The sequence below is a fragment of the Montipora capricornis genome, chromosome 11 (genome assembly GCF_036669925.1).
Source record: "Montipora capricornis isolate CH-2021 chromosome 11, ASM3666992v2, whole genome shotgun sequence".
Classification (NCBI taxonomy): domain Eukaryota; kingdom Metazoa; phylum Cnidaria; class Anthozoa; order Scleractinia; family Acroporidae; genus Montipora; species Montipora capricornis.
Window position 1 is genome coordinate 28,930,485 of NC_090893.1, and position 10,000 is coordinate 28,940,484.

Here is a 10,000-nt window from a genome sequence, read left to right on the forward strand (position 1 = left end):
AAAGCGGCCCTCATTGAAAACTAAAATTGTCTATCATTATACAGTGTAAAATCTGTAAGTTCTCACTCTCAGGAGAGAGGATTAATGAACTCTTTTCCTCTTAAGAGCGACGCTTACACATTTTGCAAATGAATAAAGGGATTAGCTTCCACCCGCATTAAGGTCACACTTTGCACTTTGATACCAAGGTAACGAACACTGTGTAAAGCCGGTGATCAACAAATGTTGAACAGTATGTCATGCAATGTTAAATATTGAAATAGACGGTTCAACATGTTGAGCGTTGTTGAATGAAATAGAGTTGACTTCTATTGTGTTCAACAAGTTGCCACTTGTTGAATGGCGCTAACCAATCATTTTCCAGTCTCGCATTTACATGATTTGGAAGGTTCAAAATGGTGGCCGCAGTGTGTGATGGCAAAGAATCATCTTTATTTGAATGGAACCAAGGTCAACAAAGCTCACAGCACCAGTGACAACAACCTTTCATCATCTGCCATTTCCAAATTTGCCGCCAAACATGGAAAAAATTTGGAATTCTCATTCAACAAAAGTTGAATGTTTTTATAGCCATTCAACAAGTCCCAACATTGTTATTCAACAGGCTGCAACATTGTGCAACACTTGTTGACATATTACATCTTCTACTAACTTACATACAATTAAACTCTTTTTAAATGGTCTTAAAATAATAGCATTTATACATTATTATTATCTCCAGTGGCAGCTTTAGACACCCAAAGATTGAGAACCATACAACAGTCTGAGAAATGGGTGCCATTTTGGGATCAGCTATGAAAGAGACAATGGAGGAAAATCTGAAGAAAAGTCAAGAATTTATGCTAGAAACTCAGAAGATGCAGGTTTGGAATTTATACACCATTTTCCAAAATAGTCGCCATTTTAGTATTCTTTTGTTTCGATGCAAATTGGCCCTTATGGCCTCGCTTTCAAGCATAAAATTCAAAAGAATATTTAACCTTGAACATGGCCATAATGATAAAGGCCAATTTGCATGAAAACAAAAGAATACTAAAATGGCAGCCATTTTGGAATAAGGTGTATTCAGTTGCTGTTTTTTAACAATATGGACAACCACAGCAATATTCTTGTTTAAGTTTTAAACAGAAGAGGCGATTGGCGGCAAACAGTGCCAGGAAGGTGAAAGTAACAATGTTGACTTGAATCTCCAAGACTTGAAAATGAAGTTAAAATCATGATGTTGTGTGTGTGTTAGTTAAAAAAGACCAAAAGTTCCCCTCTCTGCACCCCCTGCAGTTTCTTATCTCCCCCAACAAAGGAAGGAAATTATTCTTAGCCTAACCCCATTCTATACGGTCTCTACAGCCTTATGCGCTACCTAGCACGATGAGGACTAACTAACTAACTAACTAACTAACTCAAACCTATTCTCTGTTAGTGGTAGACTAATTTGAAGTGGAGGCGAGAACAAACTGAACAAAAGCCAACTGAAGAGTGTTAACTGAAAAGAAATTGTGCTGCCTCTGAGTTAAGGATAATAGAGTGTTGGACGGTTTGTCCTCTCTTTTAAAAGTACTACACTGCCATTAATGAATTGTCTCCAAGCACACTCAGCCAGCTGCCCAAAAAGAGGCTACTCTTCCTTATGTCCTCCATCTGGGAATATAATGTAAAGAAGAGAGACAAGTTCATGCCCTCCTCCATTATCCCTTCCTTTTTCCTTGTTTTTGTCTTCTGACCTTGTGACTGCATAAGTCATTGCATTCTGTTCACAAGTTGTACTAGATAACGATAATATGAATAGGTTTTGCAATCACTGAAAAAACTATGTGCCATTTGTAGTTAGGAAGACAACTGCAAATGCAGAATGCTATGAGGGAACGGCAAATGTCCATGCAGCTGGCTGGAGCAAGAGAGATGTTCTATTGGCTGGCATCATTTTATGGTATTGCCACAGTGGGAATGCTTGTAGGGTATGTACATCTCTCGACAGTTGATTTCTTTCTAAAAGAGGCAGTGTGGCACTATACTTTCTCGGAAGACCAAAGACCAAAAATTTGCTATATTTTTGGGATTGTATTGTCACAAATCGTGTGCGTTAGGTTTGTCTCTTAATCTGTGTTCGTGTTCATAACAAGCCAAATTCATGAGATCTTGAGTGCCCCAAAGAACTTATTTCTGAACATTGGATGGGCTGGATTCTTTGGTATGTTTTGGGAGTCTTCATGAGGCATAAGGCTCGCAAAGATCTGTCACTGTCTTAGTTCATTGGACAAATCCGTGGAAAGTTTCCCAGGTGCAATTTAAATCGTAGAAGGTCATTCACACTACTACTGAAGAAAATTGCTTCTCCATGGTGATCAGCCATTTCCCATGAAAAAAGGACGGACAATCCAATTGGAACTTTTGCGTTCTCTAATTACCATGGCGATCATTGTAGGTTCAAAAGATCCAAAAGTCCTGCAGCACTGGTTCCCTTTCTGCCCCTTACATTCATTGTTGCTTATCAGGCGGATTATGTATATGGTACCAAGATGAACAGGATAAGGGGTGAGTGGTTATTTCTGGTTTCAGTCTTTAGAACGATACTAATGCAAAGTTATATTTGGAGGTGACGTTGTTTCGTTGACGCCGCCGTTGTAGATCTTAAAGTCTCTAATATAGTGGGTGGGCAACCAATCTCTAGCTGTAGCTGATGTCATTGCTGGTTGACGAACAAAGGAACTACATGTAGAGAGAGATCTTTTGGTTTCCTCCATCAACATGGCGTTGATGACGTAACGTGAAAACCACCTATAGACGGTTTTCACTCACGTGATCAGTAACCTTGTTTTTCCACCGAAACAAAAGAAAACGTTTGCATGACAACAGAGCTCAATTCCCCGAGGATTGGTTGGGGACACCAACATGCACACCGTTCCTTTGTTTAGGGATATCAACATGGCAGCCGTGACGTCACTTGAAAACACTCTATATCTCACTGTGCAGAGAGAAGCACTTCATCATTTTCACGTGTGTCCTTTACCGGGTCCGGCTAGATTCTAGAATACCCAGCCACTAAAATATGGAAGTTAAAGACCTGCTTCCACAGTCCCGCAGTCATCTATACGCAAAAGAACACAAGACCAGAGTAACACTCGATTATTACTCGTTCTTAAAGAGTTGCACGCGAGCGAACACAACGCAAAAGAACACATTAATACTCGATTATTACTCGCTCTAAAAGAGTTGCGCGAGAATGAACACAGGGACGGCGGGAGCACTAGTTATACAATCGCTGAATTTCACTTAGTTCACGACTGTGGGACTGCGGGACTGCGGGTTATACACCCAGGGCGGGACTGCGGGAACAACAGTTATACACTCCATGAATTCAAATATTCTGTTAGAGAACAGACGCGCAGCTGAAGTCATCATCAAAAACTTGAAATTCTTTTAGTATTATGTTAAACAAATGGATTCCATGTTCCCGTGCGTCTTTTCAGTAATAGATCGCAGAAAACGTCAAAATATGTTAAGAAAATCGGTGACACACTGGGCTATCGCCTCGCGATCGTGTGCCACATTTTTGTTCGTACGATATTTTGACGTCATCTGTGATCTTTTACTGAACAGCACGGCAACATGGAATCAATTTGTTAAGCAGAACCACCTTATACAGTATAACGGATTGATAATAAAGAGCACCACAGTAAAGGAAAGCTCAGAAGCCTTCATTTGAAGATTGACTTTTTAGAATTTCACCTGGACTCAAAAGTTACTACACCTGAAAGCATGAATGAACTTTAGCCTCCAAGAAAACCCCCAATAACTTTCACTTGTCTTATCTGAAAGACTCCGTATTCAAGACTCTTACTGGAAAGCTCAGAGTAAGCTGGACATCTTCACAAACTTTCACTCTATCCTTTCATAACAATAATAAGGACTTTATTAACGTGTAAAACTTATGTTTCTAAGCACAAGTGCTAGCTAACTCTTGCTACAGAATAAGTTTAAACCGGAGGCGGAGGAACTAATGTTTGCAAACAAATTTGTTCCAAATGTTGTTCAAATAAGTGTTCGTATCAGGAGAAGTGAATTTTTGAAGTGGTCATTTCCTGGGCGCGGCCATGTTGAATTAGGGACCTTAAGATGTTCGACGGCGACTTCGACGAAAACGTCACCTCAAAATAGAACATTGCTCTATGATAATTCTTTCGCGACTATTCTGTCTCGTTCACGTGGTACAGTGTGGGCGAAGTATAATAAAAATAAATCGGTACGAGCGGTTTCAGACACCCTGCTCGTAGAGCCTCTAAAACTCACCAGAGGGTGCCGCAGCCCAAGTTTCTGGGCTGGTCATTCCGGTCAAACCGGTTTAGGCAGCGCGCGCATTATATTAGTGACAAGGTCATGATAGGAGTGCGATTAAGACTGTCTCCAAGCAACGGCTTGCGCATGCTCAATAAAGACTTAACATGATTTCAGCAGAGTCCTTTCTTTCTTGTCCACTTAAGAAAGGCTCTGCTGGCAATTTGAGTTTCAGAGTGAAAATATAGAATGAAAGATTCTCTGTTGCATGTTCAGATTGTCGTCAAAACCTCAATTTGGTGATTTCACGTCGTCGTTAGAAGAGGACCGCAAACATACTTGCTAAAACCCGTGCTGCACGTGCAGCACGATTATTTATGCTCTTTTAACCAATGATATCATTGTTTTGTGGCATTTTTCGTCGACGTCACCGTCGTAGATCTTAAGGTCCGTATTGTGACGTTTTAGGTTGCCATACTCATCTCATCTCATCATTCAAATGTGAATGCTGCATTATAATGCGAATACAATACGCAAAGAATTCTAACCCCGGGAGATTTAAAGTGGGTACAGGCAGCTCTTAAATATTAACTTAGATCTTATCTTCACACTAAAATATAATGTAGGCCTAAGACTAGAAGAGACATGGCTGTCGCCTTACAACAGGAATATATCAATTCCTTTTTCAGATGAAGCTGAAAACATAATGAAAGAGGAGCGCTCCTTTTTGGAACTTCCCTGTGGAATGCCTAACTTTCAATCAATCGAAGAGGCACGGCTGAACACAGAAAATAGAAGATCCTGAAATAGATTCATTGAGTGTTCCGAGTAAAAGAGATCTTTAGCATCAGGTTTGTCATGGGAAACCGCAAACGCTTGACTGCAGTTTTGCATTGAGGCGTTTGCCGTCTAAAGTTACCAGAATTTCGAATTTTTAGCTAGGCGTTCGGAGTTTCGTACCGGCGCCATGTTGTTTTTCGTCAAGTCGAAGTACTAAATACGTTTAGCGACTAAAAAAACAACAATAATCCATTAATTCGAGTTAAAAATTTTCACTAGCACATCGCAGGCGGGTATAAGAACCTATTTCTTACGGTTAAAAGTGAGGCTGCACAATTTTTAATAGCCAAAAACCTTGCCGTAAATCACTTACCGCTGGAATCCCTTCCTGCCATTTAACTGCATTTAAACGTGAACTGTAAACGCGACCGCTAGCTTGTGGTCATGTGCACATCCTCGTGTTTGCTTTTAACCATACAAAACCTGATGCTGAAGTTCGCTAATGAAATACACATAGCCGATTCACGTGCTGATGAAATGGAGTTATATAATGCTGTGCTCAAATGGAGATGCGGGGTGAATCCAGTTTTACCCCTGGGATTCGCTTCAAAATCGAGGCTACCGTTAGATGCTATCCACCATAGACCTTTTTGCAGATACGGCGGCCATTTTGATTTGTATTGTTTCGAAAGACATTATGGGATGCTCAGGGGGCAAATTAATATGCATTTGCCCCCTGGGCATCCCATAAGTGCTATTTGAAACAATAGAAATCAAAATGGCCGCCGTATCTGCAAAAAGGTCTATGCAAAACATCTTGCGACGCTCTACGGCGTTCTACACAACGTAACATTCCCAACCCCTACCCTTTGATTGCTCTCACGTGGTAAGACAGCCATGTTGGTGCCAAAACAATAGAAAATTGTAGCTCAAGTTTTGCATAATAATAGAGTCAAATTCCCAAAAGACTTTTTTGCTATTGTTCTTTCCATCAACATGGCCGCCGGACGTCAGGTGTAATCAAATAATGGGATAAATGTACGCAAATTGGAAAATCTCGTGTTTCAGATTTTACATCAAACGATGTTCCCAACCTTTATCAGAATGTCGCACGCGAAAGAAAAAATCCTAGGTATAAGGTACGTAACTGAGAGAATGGACATTCCGTCCAGAGAGGAAATCATTTTACTGCAGATCCACATTGTTTACGCCGTGACATCATGTAAAAACGCTCTATAACCAGTCTCTTATCCAAAAAGTGCAAATTTTTTTATAAATTTTCATTAAATTCTGAATGCTTTCACACTTGGAAATCAAAGTCTTTCCAGCGTGGCAACACTTGACTCAATCAGTTTCCATATTAGGTCATACGGTATATGAGCTGATGATCGAGTTTGAGTGAACCAGTCGGAAAGCTAGAAAGGCAATATCCGAGGTCGAACATTTGATAATTTACCATATCAACTTTAGTAGGTAAACCCATTTCTGATTTCAAACTCGTTAGTCTTTCAGTGATTATGATGGGTAACCCTATCAAAATATTTTGGCTATCTGAGAAGTTACACTCAGAGTCGCTTGTTGATCGGGTACCGGATTGGTGGTACGGGAAACCTCGTTCCCAGGCCCTCTCAGAAGCCAAGGGAGAGGTCCTGGGAACGAGGTTAGGGTTCGAGTCTCCAACATGTTCTCTACCTTGAATTGACGATTATCGTTAACTGTTAATTTGCTTTCAATTTGCTATTATCGTTATTTCACAACACTCTGTCCCAGGACTTGTGGTAGCAAATAAAAAGAAAAAAGTAAAAGCAGCCCCTGGACAGGATTTGAACCCGGAGCACCCACTTTGAAGGAACTGTTTTTATCCACTTAACCACTAAAGATCAACTGACTAAAAATATGCCGATTATTTACCAAAACTAATTAGTATATATATAAAATCATTGCTGAATAATGGTTAAGTCTAAAGCTTGATTTTAAAATGGTTAGCTTTCTCTTGAAGTTTGGTAACCGGCATTTTTCACTGTTTAAGCTTGCTTCTTAGCTGCTGTTAATACACGTTTACAGCGGCACTTTTGGAAGAACAAATTATTGACATTAATAAAAAATGACATCCTCGCAGTTAGTGATTTGGTAGTCTAGTGGTTAAGTGAAGGGGTTATTAATTACACGTTCCCAGGTTCGAGTCCTGCGAGTCCAGACATTAGGGTTCCGCTTTTAAAAGAAATATGTTCATTTCCCATAATCCATATCAAGCTTTCAGTGTTCTGAAATAACGATAATAGTAAATTGAAAGCAAATTAACAATTAACGATAATCGTCAATTCAAGGTAGAGAACATGCTGGAGTCTCTCACTCTTCTGGATCACGTCTTCTTTTTTGCGTCTTGAGCCACTTTCAAGAAAGTTTACTATCTACAAGGATTGACTCTACTAAGCTGAAGCACCAAACAGCTGTTATAGTACCAAGTGAAACAGCGATTATTGCTTCACAAAATTTGCTCGATATCGTGAGGTAATGTTACCATAGAAACGGGAAAGCCAGCTCAAAGCACCCATAATTTGTTGTTAAACGCTTACATCTAAAAAACGAACCCTCAAACCCATTTTTCACCGTCGAAAAGTGACTAAACAGCAGGTTAAGTTTAAAATCTTTGCAAGAATACCGAAAATTCGCTTAAGTGGTTGAACCTTCTCAATACACTAGTTTCGAGTTGTGCCGCAACAAAGGAACAGAGTCGAAGTTCAGGGGAATAATTTGCATTTTCCTATGTTTTGAACAAAACAAAATGCTAATTATTCCCCTGAACCTCCATTTTGATCTTTTGTTGCTGCAAAATTCGAAACTGGTCAATTAGAAAGGTTGTAAAGCGGCACTGAATCCACTTCAGATATATTTTGTTAACTTTTCAGAAAGTTCAACCGTAGTCTGCTGATCACTTTAGCAACAAAAAATGGGGCTCACCGTGTGAGGTTTTCAAATATAAGCGTTTTACGAAGAAATATAGGGTAATTTTGGATGGTTGTCCTGTTGCTGTGGTGACCTATTACGTCACAAAAATACTTGCATCTTCTGAAGCAATGATTTAGTTTTAGATAGTTTTTCGTATGACCCAACAATATTGCTGTTACGTGAGACGGTGTTGAAGAGTCAATCCTTGTAATAAGACATTATCTTCAAGTTGTCGAAACTTGTTTAAGACACCTTAATTTACAAATACTAAATTAAAAACAGGTTACCTTGATGTAATTTTACGCCAAATGGAAAGGTGGTCAGTAGATGACGTGTAATAATGACTTCGCTTATGGCCCATCAGCTTCATATTTTACTTTCTCTTGTCCTTTCTCTTATAAATTTGTTCAATATGATCGTATTAGTTTATACCATTTGATATACTATATTTAATCTTGCTGGCATACTTAACTTATTGTTGTATAATTGCAATAATTAAATTCCCTAGGCTACTATTATGATGTGTAGTCCATGCGTGACTCGTGGAGGCGTTACCTTGGATAGACCTTGTCACATGTTCCAGATGAGATGTAGATTCCATATATGGTCATTGAGATGAGTGTGCTTTCCTTGTTGAGCTTACTGCATGATTTTCTGAACAACTATTTTGGTGTTTTTTAAGTAGAGTATACCATCACCCTTTTTCTCGTTCACAGCGTTTCGCTTAAAAACACACTTAATGACGCGTTCACATCATCTGCACTGGCGGTGATACACGGCGAAAATAATCGTGGACAATTTCCATTTTCCTCGAGCGTGTTCGCGCCTGTATAGAACCTTTTCTTCTCTACGCATCCAAATAAGGCCACTCCTAAAAGTGACACCCCATTGAAGTTTGGTCAAGTTTGATTAAAACCCTGTCAAGTTTTCTTGAAGTTCAATGCTTTCATTTCGTCAGTTTTGCCTTGCTGGGTCATTTTCAAACCCCATCTGTTCTTTTTATCCCGATTGTCCAGAGGGTCCTGATGGTGACAATTTTACTATCTCCGCGCCATGTCCGTGTTCCTGATGAAGCAAAGGCTGCCGCCTTGCCCCAGTCCCTTTTGAGAAAGCGCCTGGCGCAAACGAAACTTGTTGCTGCACGCCACTTGTCACAATATATATCCTCGCTCACTCATCCTTTAGCGGGCGCATCGAAACAAAGCTTTAAATAAACGTTTAAATTCCTTGTTCAGCGTACCGTAAGCAATTGCATTTAATGCGCTGTTAGCGATCGGGAAGATGTTGGCGACAATGTTGGCTTGTTCCCTGTATGATTTATTAGGTAGATCTCCGTATATTGTCCAAAAGGTAAAAACGACATGTTGGGGTAACATGCAAATGCCGTACAACAAAACCAAGACGATTAACATCTTTGTAATTCGCTTCGTTTGTTTGAGTCGCTTACGAACCGTTTTCCTAAGCATTTCACTTCGCTCGCAGTTCTCCATAGCAACGGGATGGGCACTTTTTCTCAATCTATAGGCGGTGATTCCAGCCAGAATCGAAATAGCGGATAGTGGAAGAAGATATTGAATTACAAACATCGAAATCCAGTATGCTTCTAGCAACCCTTCTGATGGCCAGGATTCAACGCAAGAAACGACACCAGGCGTAGGCGAGATTTCAATAATAAATATTAGAGGTAAAGCCGTCACTATTGATCCTACCCAAATCGCTGCTATTGCGAGAAGTACAGTCTTCCTTGTCAGTCGGGATTTAACTGGGAAAACAATCGCGCGGAATCGATCCGCAGTGATAGCCAGTAATGTTCCTATGGAAGCAGACTGGCAGATTGGCAATATCATATAGACTAGTTGACACATGAGTTTTCCTAGAATCCAGGCGTAGCAATGTTCCAAAGCGATCATTTGTGTTGGTACGTAAAGCAAGACAAGAACCAGGTCGTGAAACGCAAGGTTGAAAGTGAACAAATTGCAGCTGTTCTGCGGTGCTTTTC

General features: G+C 40.1%; 2 protein-coding genes across 4 annotated transcripts in view; one reads left to right on the forward strand and one right to left on the reverse strand.

Annotated features, from left to right (window-relative positions):
- LOC138023630 (plasminogen receptor (KT)-like) overlaps positions 1–8,651 on the forward strand; it is a 33,119-nt gene extending 24,468 nt beyond the window's left edge. For 2 of the 3 annotated variants that reach the window (XM_068870673.1, XM_068870672.1), the window contains exons 2-5: positions 722–863; positions 1,825–1,955; positions 2,423–2,532; positions 4,962–5,784. In XM_068870673.1, coding sequence (XP_068726774.1) covers positions 771–863; positions 1,825–1,955; positions 2,423–2,532; positions 4,962–5,077 — 450 coding nt within the window. In that variant the 5' untranslated portion in view covers positions 722–770 and the 3' untranslated portion in view covers positions 5,078–5,784. Of the gene's footprint in view, positions 1–721; positions 864–1,824; positions 1,956–2,422; positions 2,533–4,961; positions 5,785–8,509 lie in introns of those variants that run through there. The other variant, XM_068870674.1, reaches the window with a different exon arrangement.
- A 403-nt stretch (positions 8,652–9,054) lies between these two features.
- Positions 9,055–10,000, reverse strand: part of LOC138023628 (galanin receptor 2a-like) — a 3,999-nt gene continuing 3,053 nt past the window's right edge. Inside the window, exon 1 of the mRNA XM_068870669.1 lies at positions 9,055–10,000. This exon is cut by the window's right edge and continues 3,053 nt beyond it. Within this exon, the coding sequence (XP_068726770.1) occupies positions 9,183–10,000 (818 nt within the window). The 3' untranslated portion in view covers positions 9,055–9,182.